Source organism: Balaenoptera musculus, chromosome 10, assembly GCF_009873245.2.
Source record: "Balaenoptera musculus isolate JJ_BM4_2016_0621 chromosome 10, mBalMus1.pri.v3, whole genome shotgun sequence".
Lineage (NCBI taxonomy): Eukaryota > Metazoa > Chordata > Mammalia > Artiodactyla > Balaenopteridae > Balaenoptera > Balaenoptera musculus.
The window spans coordinates 50,192,083-50,212,284 of record NC_045794.1 but is presented as its reverse complement, the minus strand read 5'-3'; the positions used below and the strand labels follow the sequence as shown (position 1 = coordinate 50,212,284).

The window sequence follows — 20,202 nt, the reverse complement described above, 5'->3', positions numbered from 1 at the left end:
ATGATTCTACTTATTCTGTTTCATAAACAGGCAACTGCAAACAATATATTATTTAAGTATAAAAGCATAAAGTGATAAAAACTATAAAGAAACACAGGGAAGCAAGTAACAGAAATTTCAGGATACAAATGACTTTGACAGAGGAGACCAGTGCAATCTGAGAGGGGCATATGAAGGGTCTTAAGTAGGGTGACGTGCCATTTCCTGGCTTGGTGATGGGTACTGAGGTGTCTGGGTGTATCTTTACTTCACAGTAAAAATTAAAAGAAATGAAGGACAATGAAAAAGAAAAAAAACGTTTAATATGAAAAATTTTAAGAACATACAGAAAAACAGGGAGAATATATCAATATACTGATATAACCACCACATCTAGATATAACAATTGTTAACATTTTGTCATATTTTCTTCATGCCTATATTTTATAATCTCTACTAGAAAAGGCTTTAAAAAACATAACCATGATACCATTATTACCCTAACAAAATTATTAAACAATCCCTTACTATCATTTAATAATATTTTGTAATTTCATACAAGAGTAATTAATATCTCCAAACATGTCTTACTGAGTTCATTGTCAACCACAGTAAGGTATGTGAATTAATGAGAATTACGTCAATTGTAAAAATGAAGAGAATACAATACCTATGAACATAAATGTAAAATAAAGGAGGTGATATCTCGCAGTAATTTAATCAACACTGAATTAACCAACCACTCTTTGGGAGCAATTAAATACTCAACATGCCTATGTTTTCCCCCATGATTACATTTTTAATTGTAAAATATTAACTTATCTAGTTGTAAGGAACATTAAGTTTGACTTTAAAAACTTGTGAATTATAATATGCATTTAAAAGAGTCTAAATAATTGCCTTTAAATAAACGTATACTGTTTACTTCTCTATATGTTTAATGTAACATTAACAATACCTTAACATAGATTTTATTTCTATACTCAAGATAAGTGAAATGAGGCTCAAGAGGTCAATAGTTTAACAATGAACAAGATGCAGACAGAATTAAAATAGTACATGTATATCTGTTTCCGCAGTCTAGGCTCTCTCACTATTATATGCTATCTCCTAAACACCTAACTAAGCAGTGTTGACACACTACAGGACTATGTAAATGGTAAAGTCTTTATTGAAGCTTTACTTCCTAAATAAGCAGTACATAAAAATGTTACTACTGTCAGAAAGAGAAAGAAAAATACCATATGATATCACTTATATTTGGAATATAAAATACGATACAAATGCACCTACCTATGAAACAGAAACAGACTCACACACATAAAGAACAAACTTGTGGTTGCCAAGGGGAAGAGGGGTGAGGGATGGATGGATTAGGAATTTGGGGTTAGCAGATACAAACTATTTAGAATTGATAAACAACAAGGTCCTACTGTATCTAGCACAGGGAACTATACTCAATATCCTATGATAAACCATAATGGAAAGGAATATAAAAGATAATGTATATATATGTATAACTGAATTACTTTGCCGTACAGCAGAAATTAACACAACATTGTAAATCAACTATACTTCAATTAAAAAAAAATGTTACTACCAAAATAACGTTAAAAATCAGTTACCCTTGAGACAGCAGAAGCAAGAAGAACTACAATTCTGCAGCCTGTGGAACAAAAACCACATTCACAGAAAGATACACAAAATGAAAAGGCAGAGAACTATGTACCAGATGAAGGAACAAGATAAAACCCCAGAAAAACAACTAAATGAAGTAGAGATAGGCAACCTTCCAGAAAAAGAATTCAGAATAATGATAGTGAACATGATCCAGGACCTCGGAAAAAGAATGGAGGCAAAGACTGAGAAGATGCAAGAAATGTTTAACAAAGACCTAGAAGAATTAAAGAACAAACACCTAGAAGAATTACAGAATGAACAAACAGAGATGAACAATACAATAACTGAAATGAAAAACATACTGGAAGGAATCAATAGCAGAATAACTGAGGCAGAAGAACGGATAAGTGACCTGGAAGACAGAATTGTGGAATTCACTGCCGCAGAACAGAATAAAGAAAATAGAATGAAAAGAAATGAAGACAGCCTAAGAGACCTCTGGGACAACATGAAATGCACCAACATTTGCATTAGAGGAGTCCCAGAAGAAGAAGAGAGAAAGGACCCAAGAAAATATTTGAAGAGATTATAGCTGAAAACTTCCCTAACATGGGAAAAGAAATAGCTGCCCAAATCCAGGAAGTGCAGAGAGTCCCAGGTAGGATAAACCCAAGGAGAAACACGCCAAGACACAGAGTAATCAAACTGACAAAAATTAAAGACAAAGAAAAATTATTAAGAGCAACAAGGGAAAAATGACAAATAACATACAAGGGAACTCCCATAAGGTTAACAGCTGATTTCTCAGCAGACACTCTACAAGCCAGAAAGGGGTGGCATGATATATTTTAAGTGATTAAAGGGAAGCACCTACAACCAAGATTACTCTACCCGGCAAGGATCTCATTCAGATTTGATGGAGAAATGAAAACCTTTACAGATAAGCAAAAGCTAAGAGAATTCAGCACCACCAAACCAGCTCTGCAGCAAATGCTACAGAAACTTCTCTAAGTGGGAAACACAAGAGAAGAAAATAACCTACAAAAACAACCCAAAACAATTAAGAAAATGGTAATAGGAACATACATATCGATAATTACCTTAAATGTGAATGGATTAAATGCTCCAACCAAAAGACACAGGCTCGCTGAATGGATACAAAAACAAGACCCGTATATATGCTGTTGACAAGAGACCCCCTTCAGACCTAGGGACACATACAGACTGAAAGTGAGGGGATGGAAAAAGATATTCCATGCAAATGGAAATCAAAAGAAAGCTGGAGTAGCAACTCTCATATCAGACAAAATAGACTTTAAAATAAAGACTATTACAAAGAAGGACACTACATAATGATCAAGGGATCAATTCAAGAAGATATAACAATTGTAAATATTTATGCACCTAACACAGGAGCACCTCAATACATAATGCAAATGCTAACAGCCATAAAAGGGGAAATAGACAGTAACACAATCATACTAGGGGACTTTAACACCCCACTTTCACTAATGGACAGATCATCCAAAATGAAAATAAATAAGGAAACACAAGCTTTAAATGATACATTAAACAAGATGGACTTAATTGATATTTATAGGACATTCCATCCAAAACCAACAGAATACACTTTCGTCTCAAGTGCTCATGGAACATTCTCCAGGAAAGATCATATCTTGGGTCAAAAATCAAGCCTTGGTAAATTTACGAAAATTGAAATCATATCAAGTATCTTTTCCGATCACAATGCTATGAGACTAGATATCAATTACAGGAAAAAATCTGTAAAAAATACAAACACATGGAGGCTAAACAATATACTACTAAATAACCAAGAGATCACTGAAGAAATCAAAGAGGAAATCAAAAAATACTAACAAACAAATGACAATGAAAACACGATGACCCAAAACCTATGGGATGCAGCAAAAGCAGTTCTAAGAGGGAAGTTTATAGCAATACAATCCTTCCTCAAGAAACAAGAAACAACTCAAATAAACAACCTAACCTTACACCCAAAGCAATTAGACAAAGAAGAACAAAAAAACCCCAAAGTCAGCAGAAGGGAATCATAAAGATCAAATCAGAAATAAGTGAAAAAGAAATAAAGGAAACAATAGCATAGATCAATATAGCTAAAATCTGATTCTTTGAGAAGATAAACAAAATTGATAAACCATTAGCCAAACTCATCAAGAAAAAGAGGGAGGGATTTCCCTGGTGGTCCAGTGGGTAGGACTCCACGTTCCCAATGCAGGGGGCCCCGGTTCGATCCCTGGTCGGGGAACTAGATCCCACATGCCACAACTCAAAAATAAAAGATCCCGCATGCAGTAACTAAGACTCATCACAGCCAAATAAATAAATAAATAAATATTTTTTAAAAAAAAAGAAAAAGAGGGAGAAGACTCAAATCAATAGAATTAGAAATGAAAAAGGAGAAGTAACAACTGACACTGCAGAAATACAAAGGATCATGAGAGATTACTACAAGCAACTTTATGCCAATAAAATGGACAGCCTGGAAGAAATGGACACATTCTTAGAAAAGCACAACCTTCCGAGACTGAACCAGGAAGAAATAGAAAATATAAACAGACCAATCACAAGCACTGAAATTGAGACTGTGATTAAAAATCTGCCAACAAACAAGAGCCCAGGATGAGATGGCTTCACAGGTGAAATCTATCATTTAGAAAAGAGCTAACACCGATCCTTCTCAAACTCTTCCAAAAAACTGCAGAGGAAGGAACACTCCCAAACTCATTCTACGAGGCCACCATCACCCTGATACCAAAACCAGACAGAGATACTACAAAAAAAGAAAATTACAGACCACTATCACTGATGACTACAGATGCAAAAATCCTCCACAAAATACTAGCAAACATAATCCAACAACACATTAAAAGGATCATACACCATGATCAAGTGGGATTTATCCCAGGGATGCAAGGATTCTTCAATATATGCAAATCAATCAATGTGATACCATATTGTGATACCACAAAGTGAAGAATAAAAACCATATGATCACGTCAATAGATGCAGAAAAAGCTTCTGACAAAACTCAACACCCATTTATGATAAAAACTCTCCAGAAAGTGGGCATAGAGGGAACCTACCTCAACATAATAAAGGCCATATATGACAAACCCACAGCAAATATCATTCTCAATGGTGAAAAACTGAAAGCCTTTCCTCTAAGATCAGGAACAAGACAAGGATGTCCACTCTTGCCACTATTATTCAACATAGTTTTGGAAGTCCTAATCACAGCAATCAGAGAAGAAAAAGAAATAAAAGGAATACAAATTTGAAAAGAAGTAAAACTGTCACTGTTTGCATATGACATGATACTATACACAGATAATCCTAAAGATGCCATCAGGAAACTACTAGAGCTAATCAATGAATTCGGTAAAGTAGCAGGATACAAAATTAATGCACAGAAATCTCTTGTATTCCTATACACTAACAACGAAAGATCAGAAAGAGAAATTAAGAAAACAATCCCATTCACCATTGCAACAAAAAGAATAAAATATCTAGGAATAAACCTACCTAAGGAAGTAAAGACCTGTACTCAGAAAACTATAAGATACTGATGAAAGAAATCAAAGATGACACAAACAGATGGAGAGATACACCATGTTCTTGGATTGGAAGAATCAATATTGTGAAAATGACTATACTATCCAAAGCCATCTACAGATTCAATGCAATCCCTATCAAATTACCTGTGGCAATTTTTACAGAACTAGAACAAAAAATCTTAAAATTTGTATGGAGGCACAAAAGACCCCGAATAGCCAAAGCAATCTTGAGGGAAAAAAACAGACCTGGAGCAATCAGACTCCCTGACTTCAGGCTATACTACAAAGCTACAGTAATCAAGATAATTTGGTACTGGCACAAAGACAGAAATATAGTTCAATGGAACAGGATAGAAAGCCCAGTGATAAACCCATGCACCTATGGTCAAATAATCTATGACAAAGGAGTCAAGGATATACAGTGGAGAAAAGACAGTCTCTTCAATAAGTGGTGCTAGGAAAACTGGACAGCTACATGTAAAAGAATGAAGTTAGAACCCTCCCTAACACCATACACAAAAATAAACTCAAAATGGATTAGAAACCTAAATGTAAGACCGGACACTATAAAACTCTGAGAGGAAAACATAGGAAGAACACTCTTTGACATAAATCACAGCAAAATCTTTTTTGACCCACCTCCTAGAGTAATGGAAATAAAAACAAAAATAAACAAATGGGACCTAATGAAACTTAAAAGCTTTTGCACAGCAAAGGAAACCATAAACAAGACGAAAAGACAACCCTCAGAATGGGAGAAAATATTTGCAAATGAATCAACGGACAAAGAATTAATCTCCACAATATATAAACAGTTCATGCAGTTCAATATTTAAAAAACAAACAATCCAATCCAAAAATGGGCAGAAGACCTAAATAGACATTTCTACAAAGAAGACATACAGATGGCCAAGAGGCACAGGAAAAGCTGCTCGGACTTCCCTGGTGGCGCAGTTGTTAAGAATCCGCTTGCCAATGCAGGGGACAGGGGTTCGAGCCCTGGTCCGGGAAGATCTCACATGCCGCAAAGCAACTAAGCCCGCGAGCCACAAATACTGAGCCTGCATGCCACAACTATTGAAGCTCACGTGCCTAGAGCCCATGCTCCGTAACAAGAGAAGCCACCACAATGAGAAGCCCGCACACCGCAACAAAGAGTAGCCCCTGCTCTCTGCAACTAGAGAAAGCCCGTGCGCAGCAACGAAGACCCAATGCAGCCATAAATGAATAAATAAATAAATTTAGAAATAAAAAAAATAAGATACATTGAGGCTTAAAAAAAAAAACAAAAGCTGCTCAACATCACTAATTATTAGAGAAATACAAATCAAAACTACAATGAGGTATCACCTCACACCGGTTGGAATGGGCATCATCAGAAAACCTACAAACAACAAATGCTGGGGAGGGTGTGGAGAAAAGGGAATCCTCTTGCACTGTTGGTGGGAATGTAAATTGATACAGCCACTATGGAGAACAGTATGGAGGTTCCTTAAAAAATTAAAAATACAATTATCATATGACCCAGCAATCTCACTACTGGGCATATACCCAGAGAAAACCATAATTCAAAAAGACACAGGCACCCCAATGTTCATTGCAGCACTATTTACAATAGCCAGGTCATGGAAGCAACCTAAATGCCCATCGACAGATGAATGGATAAAGAAGATGTGGTACATGTACACAATGGAATATTACTCAGCCATAAAAAGGAACGAAATTGGGTCATTTGTTCAGACGTGGATGGACCTAGAGACTGTGATACAGAGTGAAGTAAGTCAGAAAGAGAAAAACAAATATCGTATATTAACACATATATGTGGAATCTAGAAAAAGGGTACAAATGAACCGGTTTGCAAGGCAGAAATAGAGACACAGATGTAGAGAACAAATGTATGGACACCAAGTGGGGGAAAGGGGGTAGTGGTGGTGGTGGTGGGATGAATTGGGAGATTAGGATTGACATATATACACTAATATGTATAAAATAGATAATAAGAACCTGCTGTATAAAAAAATAAATAAAATTAAATTTAAAAAGAAATCAATTACCGTTCACAGCAGAGTCAACTGAATATTTCTCTTGTATGTACAATTATGTTTACTAAATCCTCCCATAACAAACCTTACAAAAGCCAAATTTCAGCTCAATATATCAAAATTATTCCAAATACTCTGCTTTTAAATAATTATTTCTTAAATGATATTATTTAACCCTTCATACAAGGTATTAGTTTGGTACTTAAAAGTCATTTAAATGACTCTTATAGAGTCAAAAGCATAGCATTAGCTTGGCATTCACTCTCAATTGCAAACAGTGATTTCTAGATTATATAAGGAAGGCAATGATACTTACCAATAAACCTATTGAAGTTAAACTAATATTAAGTTCTTGGTTATGAAGTCCAAAGCTACCTGCAACATCTACAACTATCTGCAGGCAAGTGCAAGGCATTGTTGGTAGAAAATCTGTCACAACCAACTGAAGACACTGGAATGCAGTTCGTATCAAGGATTCTCTGAAAATACAGAAGAAAAGAAATTTATCCTCATGTATTTAACAGAAATGCAAGGAAAAATACATACCTTACAATAATCCGAAGTAAAATTTTATTTTAAAATTCGAACAAGAAAATCTTCTCTAACATAGATCATAGAGTACTTCAACATTTACATAAATGTAAAAAAAGATATGCTTACTTAAAAATAATTAACAAATAAAAATAAAGAAAGTAGCTCACAGGAATAAGAAATAAAAGAAGTAAACTAAAAAAAAAGAAACTATGTACTAATGCCATATTATTTCTATCTTGCATCAACTAGTCAAACAAAACATAGACATTGAATGAAAAAGGGAAATTGGATACAGCTACTTTCTCACCACTGTACCCTCAATATCTAGCATGGTGCCTAGCACAGGAGAATACACACAATTCACTCACTGAATGAAAATGAGTTCCTTATTCTTTTATATCTATACGATATTTTATTTAAAATTCTACACCTAGTCTGTAAAAGTAAAGAGTAATTTTGTATTTCAAATGAAGACAATAAGAAGTATATGGTTTTGGAGAAAAATTCTGGTGGTGAAAAAAAATAATAAAAACATTAAAATAGCTAACACATTGAGCATTTACTATATCGTGTACTTTCTAAGTATTTTACATGTATTAATTAATTTCATCCTTACAACACACTCTATTTTATAACTGTTCGGATGATCTAGGCTTTGGCTGGTATCTTTCCACTTTAATCATCTCGTATTTTATAGTATATAAGGAAATTTGTTATTACAAATAAATAAGAAAAATTAATTTTCCACAGGAGTCTCAAGCATTTCAATCATGTAAAACTCCTAAACTAGTCATCAAAACAAGACGAGTCCTGCCACAGAATTACAGACAAATATATCCAAATGTTTGCTAAATCTCGCCACTGCAAGGTACTACGTTAAATTAAACAAGTCCATACATTTCCTCCAATTGTGCTCTTCCTTCTGTATTCCCTATTTAGTTAATACCACCACCCACTAAGCTGCCTAAGTCACAAATCTTGGAGTCATCCCTGATTCTGTTTGCTATTTCTGCCTTCACCCCAACAGTCAATCTATTAAGTAGCTCAAATCCGTCTCCTATTTCTAGAGAGTGCTGCAGGATTTCCCATTTACCCCTCCATGCTACTGACATAATGAGGTATCTCAAACACATAACAAATCACATCATTCCTCTGCTTAAAATCCTAAAATTCCTCCCAAATGTACTGAGGATAAGTCCAAATAATTTATAAAGGCATATAAGGTCCTTTATAGTTTTGACTCTGCCCCACTCCACAGGCATATACCCCTCCCACTGGAGTTCTATTCTTTTGCAGCATAACAAACTACTCTGTTACTAGGACCCTAGGCCTTGTTCCTTTTCCACAGGTTTCTACTTTCAGAGCAGGAACTATTTATCCATGTAATCAGACTAACTAGCAAGTATAGTATATGTAGAGGGGTCAAACACTAAATGCTCATTTACATCTTACCAAATTGTTTACCAAAAGGAAACTCAACCTTTGGATGTGTTTCAAAGTTTGTTAGATTGATGCATTTTTCTTATTGTTAAGTAAGAACCTTGTATTCATGTATAAATGGCAAAGAAACAGCAATTTTTCCATCCTTCCAAAACAAACGTGAGCCCTAAGAATTCCCTATAGCCACTTGAAGGTAGGGTAAGAAAAACTATTCTAGATCTTAAACTTAAGCAGGAAGGGCATACATAAAAAATTAACCATCATCCCAAGATTTTAGGAGGGATTCCCTTTCCCTATCACTTTTTGGATGTTAATTTTAAACACTTACCCTTGATCATTTCTGATTGCTCCCATAACTCCAAGCACTAATGGCCATCCAGGCCCAAGACTGTCTCCCTGACTCTGCAGAATCTGCAACACACATTCTAATTGCTTGAGTCGGATATCTGGATGGTTAACACTGGACATCTCCTTTAATGGGTTCAGTAAAAGCAACTGCAGCCTCTGAAAAGGACGCAAGAAGCTAATTAGAAAGAGAAGTCCCAGAACATGGAAAGGCTCTGCTATTGCCTTTCAAGTTTAAATTCACCTTCACTCAGACTGCAATGGTAAAGAGAATTTTTTTAGTAAAATAAACATTGAAAAAGATTTCTCTAACAGTAATCATTAGGATTATTTTGGCATCTATGTCTTTTTTTTTAATAAGAGAAAATGAAAATCAATCTTTAAGATGCTACATTTCAGGATAAATAGGGAGTGATCTTATGTTAAAAGGTATTAATTATACACCCATATATAAATGAATCTCACTAAAGGAAATATATCTATATATACCTAGCTCTATTTGGAGAGAAGAAAACAATTCCCAATTTCTAAAATTACCTTTCATTTACTCTATTAATGCATACCCCATGTATTGAAATTTAAAAGTCTCAGTACTCCTAAAAATGAACAAGTACAGTAGACAAAGATGACATAAAACCACAAAATGTTTTTACTGTTGCAAAGTGAAAAAAACACTTTGTTCTATTCTTTTCAGCATTTGAAAGCACTTGCTTCATTTTTAATTTTTTTCTCTCCAAGGATTCATTTGGTTCACTGACTGAACAAACATTTATTAAGCTCTCACCATGTGCCAGGTATTAAGCTGGATGCTGAGGATATATACACAAACAGGGCTTTTGTTACAAAAAAACTTAAATTGTAGTAGGAAAAAAATATGAAATCACTAAAATGAAAGCTCTATAAAAATGATCTTCTCTGTCCTGTTCGTCATTCTATTCCCAGGCAGCTAAAATACTGCCTGGCATAGCATGCACTCAATATTATTTGTTGAGGAAATTTGTAGACTATAACTACATACAATACAGTAAGATAACAGGGCAATGGGAATGGCTATTAAATGCCTCAATCCTACTCAATCTTCAAATAATAAAACTTTGGTGTACTTTTTAGAAACTGTATAAGATATATGTGAATGATTATGGGAGTCAGGACAAAGGATTCATGACAAAAGTAAACTCTGAAAGTATAAAATAACCTTTAAAAGTACTTAAAAATAAAAATCTATTTTATTGTGCTTTCCTCTTCTGCCACTTGTTTCTCCCAATGTAAGGGTAATGAGTGGGAAAAATAAAAATAGAGACAGGTAAGGACCAAAGGAAAAGAGGCTAATAAAGTATGGCCCCAAAATGAAGCCTTGGCACTTCATGAAGAGGGAAACTTCTAGACCGGGAGACCAATTCTAGGTAATTTATTAACTTAGTTCAGTGTTATTAACAAGAAAAATTTTTAATACAGATAATCCTAAAAATCTAGACATATCAATCTTCTGTAAGAGATCCATGGCCGACAAATAAAATAGAATATTAAGCAATAAGATCCACTTTTAGACTATCATCTATTTGATAAATTAAGAAAAGTTACACATGGGAGAGGATGATCTTACATTAAGTACTTTTAAAAAAGAGATAAGTTTTTTTTTTTTTACCTGGTTTTGTGAAAGTGGAGGATCATGGTTAAATGTTAATCCTGCTTTAATAAGTGAAGTTAAAGCTTCTGCTCCCCATTCTCTCATTCGAGAGTTTGGATGCTGGCACACCTAAGGGTACACATGTAGAAAAAAAATTAATATTTAATTTGTATACTGAACTATGCATCTCACATCAGTTTGAGAAAAGAAAAATTAAAACATCACATTTTCTATTCTTTCATATTTAAAAAAAATTTTTTTTAATTTAAAAAAATTATATCAAATGTGCATCAATATTTAAAAAATTATATCAAATATGCATCAATAAAGGTTGAAGAATATACGAAAATATCCAAAAGCTTACCTTCTGAATAAGAGGCAAGAGGAAGCAATAGAGAGACAGAAGATAAAAAATGAAACTAAACAAGTCACAGAAAAGAAAGGATTTCATAAAGGTAAATGATGTCATCAGAATAAACAAAAGCAGCAGATACTCAGGTTCCTAATCAGGTCTATCTTCATAATCAAACACTGAGCTAAAATTTGAAAAACTTTTTTGCCATTTGATGAGAATACCATAATGAAGAAATCTGCATATATTCTTTAAAAGCTCATAAAAGTAATCCCAATAAAATGGAGAGAAAAAAAGAAAGAAAAGACAAGCACATTTTTTTCCTATGAAGAATAATACCTTTCTCAGATTACTAAAATAATGTGAAACAATCACAGCAACCTAAACCTAAACTGCACATAAACATGTATTCCATAGAAGCAGCTGTTATTAAGAAGCAGCTAATTCTTCAGATTCACCCCAGTCTGAATACAAGAGAATAGAAATCCAAATAAAATTCCCTGGCACTATCTATAATTAGTGATACCAAATAGATTTTTTTCCCTTTGTAGAAGAGCCACCTCATAATCACAGGAAAGGCTATAAAGGAGCAGTGTTTAGTACGAAGTCTCAGTGCTAACTGCCTTGAAGTTTCAGAACTAGCTGAAGGTGAGGGGATAAAAAGATTATATAATAAAAGAAAGGGGTCCCAAGCTATCAGCTGAAGGAGACTTCAGAGATTTCATTGATATATCATCCACTTTCAGCCAAAAAAGTCAACCTATTCCTTCACCAAAACGATTACTATAAAACTTTAGTCCCTGATAAAATATATAGACAGAAGTACAAGGAAAAAAATGTTAATGCTGATTTTTCTTATGGTTATCCACAATTATTAATTCACTGTGTATGTCTTTATCCTAAACAAAAAGTAAATATAATAATTAAGAAAAAGAGGTTACCTCCAGTAGATGGCCAGTTAGAGGTCTCCATAGAATTTCTATTCGGTGCATGTTAACTAGACCAGTTTCTAACAACTTGGCAACAGCAAAAAGAGATGGTTCCTAGAGAGAAAACATAATACATTTTTATATTATAAGGAGAATCTGAGTATTTCACTTGTAAATGAAACTGAGAATACTGTGAAGAGCATGACTATAATTAATACATGATTAATTCGCAGTAAATAGAACAAAACCTCAGTTATCATAAGACAAGCCTTTCTGCCCACCCTCAAGTAACTAGAATAGCTCCTAATTGGAAAATTTGGTTGGGAAGAGAATGCTTTAGTGGGGAAAGAGTGAAAATTCAAAAATTATACCAGACACACAGAATGGCTAGTCTCCTGGCCAGAAGGAAAGAATTTGCCTATGGACTGAATTGTGACTCCCACCCCCCAAACTTCATATGCTGTAACTCTAACCCCCAGTCTGATGGTATATGGAGATAGGGTCTATATAGAGGTAATTCAGGTTAAATGAGATCATAAGGGTGGGGCCCCAACACGATAAGATTAATGTCCTTATAAGAAGAAACACCAAAGAGCTTGTGAGCTCAGGCACACTCCTTTTCCCTCTTCTTCCCCCTTTTCCCTCTCCCTTTCCCTCTCTCCCTGCCATGTGAGGACACAGTGAGAAGGCAGCCATCTTTCAATCCAGGAAGAGCGTCCACACCAGAACTGATTATGCTGGCAACCTGATTTTGGACTTCCAGCTTCCAGAACTATGAGAAAATTAATTTCTATAGTTTAAGTTATCCAGTCTACAGTATTTTGTTATGGCAGGCTAAGCTGACTGATATATATTCTTATTAGTGAAGTCTTCAAATGCTCAGGGTTTATGTGTTAATATCAGGAAATATGAAAAACAAAAACAAAAAACAGAAAGGAGGCAACAGAGATCAGGGGAAAGAAGCATGACGTCAAGAAGAGGCAGAGATAAGCGCTGTCAGTTTAGACATTAACAGAAAAGTTGCAGACAGAAGACAAACCCCGTTCCTTAGTCGCTGGCATTTCAACAACAGAAAGGGAGTCAGTGTACCTCATAAATGGCTAAATTAGAGTACCTGGTCCATGTGTTATTAAGAACAGTTTCAGTAAAAGGATCAAAGGGCAACTATCTCTAACCCAATATTAATAGAGGTAGTAAAATATACTTAAATGCAAACTAAGCTGACTAAAACCATGAGAATTTTTTGATGAGTGGCTGTGAACCACTTTTGTGAACAAAAGGCAACTGAAATTTTAAAAGCAAATTAAGAGGATAATAGTTTTACAATTTTTAAGGAAAAAGATTTCGTTATTACTCTATACTCAACATTTTTACAGGGCTGATAAAAATCTCTTATGGAAATGAGTGATATTATCTTTCTTTCCTAGTAAAAGCCGTTGAACCAAGTACCCTGGGGTCTAAGACAAATATAGTCAGGTTGACCCTTCCTGCATGTGCTAATGCTGTAGGTACCCTAAAAATTTTTGTGGTAGAAAAATTCACCATTCTAGAGACAATACGATACAGTAGTTAAGACTGATGTCTATGAACTTTTAACATGTCCGTACTACCACTTAATAGCTATGTAACCTTGAGTAATTTTTTTTATTGAGGTATAACTGATTTATGATATTAGTTTCAGGTATACAACATAGTGATTCAAAATTTTTATAGATTATATTGCATTTATAGTTACTACAAAATATTGGCTATATTCCCTGTGCCATACAATATAACCTTGTTGCTTATTTATTTTATACATAACAGTTTGTACCTCTTAATTCCCTTACCCTATTTGCCCCTTCCTCCTTTCCTCTCCTCACTGGTAACTACTAGTTTGCTTTTTTTTTATTATATTCACTAGTTTTGGGGGGGGGGGGTTGTTTTGTTTTGTGTTTTTTTTTTATTCCACATATAGGTGATAAATACAGTATTTGTCTTTCTCTGTCTGACATATTTCACTAAGCATAATACCTTCCAAGTCCATCCATGTTGTTGCAAATTTCATGCTTTTTTAAGGCTACTAATTTTTTTTAATCTATGAAATGGAGATAATAATATACAGAAATGACCTCACGTTAGAAAGTGCCTGGCACATAATAAGTCCTCATAAATGTTGCCTAGTATTACCTCCTCCTTTTCCTCCTTCTTCTTATTCTAATGAGGATACACAGAGGAATCACGTAGCATTTAAAAGAATGTATATGTCCAGACCTCATACCCAAAGATTCTTACATTCATGAAGCCTAGAAAGTGGCCCTGACTTGTGCATTTTTAAAAAATACCATACCTGACTTTGATGCACACAAAACTTAGAGCCACAAGTGAAGTGGTTAAGAATGGAGCTCTGGGGCTTCCCTGGTGGTACAGTGGTTAAGAATCTGCCTGCCAATGCAGGGGACACGGGTTCGAGCCCTGGTCCGGGAAGATCACACATGCCGCCGAGCAACTAAGCCCGTGCACCACAACTACTGAGCCTGCACTCTAGAGCCTGCGAGCCACAACTACTGAGCCTGTGCACAACAACTACTGAGGCCCGCGCGCCTAGAGCCCGTGCTCCACAACAAGAGAAGCCATCGCAGTGAGAAGTCTGCTCACCGCAACGAAGAGTAGGCCCCGCTCTCCACAACTAGAGAAAAAGCCTGCGTGCAGCAACGAAGGCCCAATGCAGCCAAAAATAAAATAAAGAAAATAAATAAATTAAAAAAAAAAGAATGGAGCTCTGGAATGAGACATATGTGGGTTCAAATCCAAGTTCTACCAATTACTAAATAGGTGACCCTAGGCAGGTTATTTAAGCTAGTTTTATATTTCATCTGTAAAAAGGGGTTACTACTACTGAACCTGACAGAGTTGTCTTAAATGATTAAATAAAAATACGTTAGTACCTGACATACAGTAAACAAAGAATAATAGTTCTTTCATTATTTTTGTTGTTGTTATACTGAGTTTGGTAATATGCCTGCACAAGTATCATCAATATTGCCCCCTTCTACAAAAGAATTTGCAAGCTTTACCATCAGCTACCTCCTCAACACATTAGCACAAATTCCTGAAATGAGGACCAAAAATGAGACGACTGGTCACTTTAAAGCCACACCTAAAGGACAATGATATATACATTTTAATTCCTAAGCTATTTAATTCACTCAGAACAGCTGACATTGATAAACTTTTAAAAAAAGTAAAAAAATACAAATGTTTCTACTTATTTTAACATCTGAACATTTATAAATTTTTATAGAAAGCACAAGTGAATAATAAACTGTTTTACACCTCCATAAAAATAATTTTTATAAAGTTCATACTTGAATACTTCTAAAAACTTTTATTTCCATTCCTTATTCACCACATTACTTTACAAAATTAAATCCTAAAATGGAGAGATGTGACCCCATTCTCAGGGAAGTCATCTCTATTCCAGTGTATCCATTTTCTCAACATCTGTTCCCCCCAAGCCTCCCTGAAATATCACATCTACTCCTACAACTCTATTGAAATTATACTCCTCAAGGTGAACAATAAACTAATAATACTCAAATCTATTTTTTCCTCAATCCTCATTGATCCCGACTTCATGTAACATTTTTCTCTTCTGACTTCCATGAACCTGCCCTTTCATACATATATATCTCCTACCGTTCCTTCAATATTCAGCTCCAATCACAAATTTATCTTGATTAGTTTTAATTCATTTTAGTAAAAATATGTACTAAAAAATCTTATGTAACAAGTCAATAAGGATTCAGAAAATAGGTCTCATATCACTTAATATCTATACCATTTATTTAGACTCTCTTACCACCTTAACTGCCACTTATCCATGGGCCAAGTGGTTTACATGCTCTTTTAAAGTAGAAATCTTACATTTCCTAGCAGAGTGTCATGTACATAGTAAACATACTGTACTTGTTGAGTGAATACATAAATTCTCAAGCCATTACCATATAAACTTGCTCAGATTTCATTAAGGTACTCTATTAAAAATATTATACTTTTGTGTTAAGAATTAATCTTAAGGATGTAGGATTATTGAAGGTATCAAGAATTTGATTACTTCACTGTATTTCATATTATCCTTGCCTTGATTTGGAGTAAACTATAATATATATTTTCAAATACCTGCATGTTTATGAAATTCTCTACGTGCTTTAATATACATAACTTTGCCCTAGTAAGATCTTATTGGCTAATCTTTAAATGAATTACATGAGCGAAGATGACAAGCCACAGTACCCGGAATTATAATTAAGGACTAGGCAGACAACATAATTTTGGATCCTACAGTTGGATATTAAATAAACCATAAGCTGCATTCTCTGCTTTTCTAATTATTTTCTGGGTGTCTTCATTTATTTGTAAATGGTCCAAGTACTATATTTATTCATTTTAAAATGTAGAAAGCATTTTATTTTAAATAATTTCTAAGGTATAAATAAACCCAAATATTCCCATGCTTTTCCAAGTTTAACAGAAAATGATATTTTGAGTATACAAAGAAATGTTCTCAAAAGTACTGTTCTATTCATTTAGTCAACAAACAAAGCAAAAATTTAATTTTCAAGGTAGGGAGAATCATTACCTTCAGAAAGAAATGATTAGCACCTTATTTTCCAACCCAACGAAGGCAAGAGAAACTGAGACATATATTCCTTGATTTAAAACTTGTACTGCCCCAATCATAAGTTGTAGTCATGAGGATTACTGTGACATTTTGTGGAACACATTTATAAATGTGGTATTGAATTATTCTTTATAGAAATATTTTAAATAATATTCAGTACATGAGAGAAATGGGCACAATTTAAAATCATAATACATACTGGCACATACCATAAGCCAAAAAATGTCCTCTTCACTCTCCCTTCAACAAATAACAACCATAAATATAAAAACCCAACAGAGCAGGGCTAGCCTACAAGGTATTAGTCCCACTTGTAAAACGCTAAGATCATAATGAATACACACCTTATTAAACAAAATAATATACCATATTTAACACAGAAAGGTAGAATATCACACCTTATTATTTCCATAGGCCATATCCATTGCTTCTAGGGATAAGGAACAAAGTGCATTTATTAAATGATGCAATGATACGTCATCAAGATACCTAAAAAAAAAAAAGAAATAAGACATTCTGATATAAAATATACAGCTAACAATAACGTTTGTATCAATTAAAAAAACTGACTCTTACTGTGAGCTTTCAAACAATCTTGAAAGTATGTTGGAAATCACTGGCAAGTCTGTCATCACTGCTGTTGTTAGAACCTAAGAGAAGAATAAAATTAAATGTAACGTATAAACATTTTGCGAAGTACTAATTGAGTAAGAATGACTAGAGCTTACTGTACTGGGTCCTTCTACAGCTCTCCCAGGTTTCAAGGCACCACCACTACTAGGCTTTAATCCCAGAATCCATACTAGATGCTGTAAAAAAAAAAAAAAAAAATCAAAACAAAGAAATTTATAAACCTACAAAAATTCCAGTAACTAAAACTAAAATCAGTAGTAGGTATCTAATAACTAAATATAAATTAGTAATTAATATTCATACAAAAGACTTATTACACCAAGCATAGGCAGTAGAACAGGCCATTATAAGAAACATCCCATTGCTTTGTACACTATGAGCCATGTCTTTTTTCTTTTTCTGACTTCTCCTTTTTCATACTTACTGTCTATTCAGGCCTGCCCAAAGCACTGATAGGCAATGGTGAGTTTAACCGTTAGCATTTAGATATTAAAAACAACATTGGCCTCTGACCCAGAGGCTACAACATACCTGTAGAGTTGCCAAGACAAGTTGCCATGATGTTCCAAGAACAGCCCCATGGCAGTGTGCCAAGTTAAGTAAAGTCCTCATACACTGGATATTTTTGGAAGTTAGCTATATGAAAAAAGGATATATTTGCAAGAACTGTTATGCATTCTTGAAAATTATAAGCTTATAAAGAAGTATTAACGTATTCAAATTTTTTTACTAAAAAACAAAAATATTAAGAAAATAGGCTTGGATGGTTTTGTACAGAACAAATTCATTTGCTTAAAAGTTGTGTTATCATAGTTGGTTATAATAATGTCACTCCATGTTTACCTAGTTTTTCTAAAAGTATCATTCAGATAAAAGTAAGTATAATGATGAATTTTGAGAAACATAAAAAAAGGTACGGAAGATTTCCTTGATAGTTAATTGGTATTAATTGGTTACCAAGAAAAGAAAAAGTACTTTACCATTACTGTCCCTTGAGGCTGGACTGCTAGCGGTTGACCCACTGCCACAACTTGCTGGTGAGAGTCACTTGATGGACTGATCATCATAACACTTTGGCCCTGAATGGAATATGCTAGAACACAAAGGAAAACCTAAATAACTAAAATATACTTTTCATGTTGTACTCAAAGTAATGTTATATTTTAAAACATTAATTTGATTAAAATAAGTTCAACTATGACATTTATTTAGTTACCTATTATCTATATGCAAACATTCTGAAAACTCAGGAGGTGCAAAAACAAAGACAAGTTAGGCAAATATTAAGTAATTTTATATATAACTTTAACAAATTATAAAACTTTGGTAGATTGCTTCACAAGCAAAATAGAATTTAGGACACTTACTATTTTAAACATGTATTCCCAGTAAACTTTTCTACTTAAAGTTAGAAGAGAGACCAATACTCACATTTTCAGTTTGAAAACTGAGCATCACACTGAAATTTATTTATATGACATGTAACATGTAACAAAGTAATCAACAAGAAAAAAAAACTTTTTGAATGTCAACTTAATCTAAGTGGTGGCAAACATTCCTGTTCTACTAGTTCCATTAAAAACAAAACAAACTAACCACTCCCATTTCAGTAGTATGCTAGAGTTTACAAAGGACTTCTAGATTTATCTTCTTTTATCCTCACAATCATTGTTTAAAATTGGTATTATTCTGCCCTACTCCCACCTTCATTGTTTTAAAAAGATGGAAGAAATTGAGGCTCAGGGACATTAACTTCCCACAGAGGTCAGAGACTCAGTGAGTGGAAAAGCAGAGGCTTGAACTCAGAATTTCTATAATCTCTTCCCTATGCCATGTCACCCCACTAGATGAAGAGAACTCTGAGGAAGCTGAAATCTTACATTTGTTGGGAAGTGTGGCTGCAGTGGTGGTATTCAATACAGTAAGAGCGTAATGCGGAGGCAGGGAACCTTTGCATATTGCAGTTATAAAGGCATCTCTTGAAGTTACAAGGCCCAGTCTTCCACAAAGAGCAGCCATAGTCAGTTCAGCTTTTAAAATATTCTCAGTGGCAGCTTCATCTGTGCTGAAAAGAAAAAGTATTTTATTTAGTATGATTAATTTATTTTAAATTATGCTGCCAAACATGATGTGGAATTAGGCAGTCAGTAAAGTTTTAAGAAAATCTATTTAAAACGTTGTCAAAATCAGTCTACTTAAGAAGAACGTTTAACTAATAAACCTCTGAAAATTTGAACTGGTTAAAAGCAATTTATGACACATATATTCATTAATGAAGAAAATGGTCAAGAACTCAAAGATATAACTTAAAAATATCAAGCATTTTAAAATCAGTAAATTCTATAATTCTGAAGAAAAACATCAAAAAAAATTGAATAATATAATCATCATTGTAAAAGTAGTAGTAAAGCTTAAAATGAAAAAGGCATTCTGTGGATAAA

The 20,202-nt window shown here is 34.1% G+C and overlaps 1 protein-coding gene across 4 annotated transcripts in view; it reads right to left on the bottom strand.

Moving 5' to 3' along the window:
• Nucleotides 1-20,202, bottom strand: part of MON2 (MON2 homolog, regulator of endosome-to-Golgi trafficking) — a 125,458-nt gene that overhangs the window by 46,223 nt on the left and 59,033 nt on the right. For 2 of the 4 annotated variants that reach the window (XM_036864944.1, XM_036864948.1), the window contains 11 exons: nucleotides 19,642-19,826; nucleotides 18,742-18,854; nucleotides 18,293-18,397; nucleotides 17,857-17,937; nucleotides 17,705-17,778; nucleotides 17,527-17,617; nucleotides 12,478-12,579; nucleotides 11,549-11,551; nucleotides 11,203-11,313; nucleotides 9,541-9,716; nucleotides 7,555-7,717 (listed from right to left, as the gene is read on the bottom strand). In XM_036864944.1, the coding sequence (XP_036720839.1) occupies nucleotides 7,555-7,717; nucleotides 9,541-9,716; nucleotides 11,203-11,313; nucleotides 11,549-11,551; nucleotides 12,478-12,579; nucleotides 17,527-17,617; nucleotides 17,705-17,778; nucleotides 17,857-17,937; nucleotides 18,293-18,397; nucleotides 18,742-18,854; nucleotides 19,642-19,826 (1,204 nt within the window). The remainder of the gene's footprint in view (nucleotides 1-7,554; nucleotides 7,718-9,540; nucleotides 9,717-11,202; nucleotides 11,314-11,548; nucleotides 11,552-12,477; nucleotides 12,580-17,526; nucleotides 17,618-17,704; nucleotides 17,779-17,856; nucleotides 17,938-18,292; nucleotides 18,398-18,741; nucleotides 18,855-19,641; nucleotides 19,827-20,202) is intronic. The other 2 variants (XM_036864946.1, XM_036864947.1) reach the window with 1 other exon arrangement.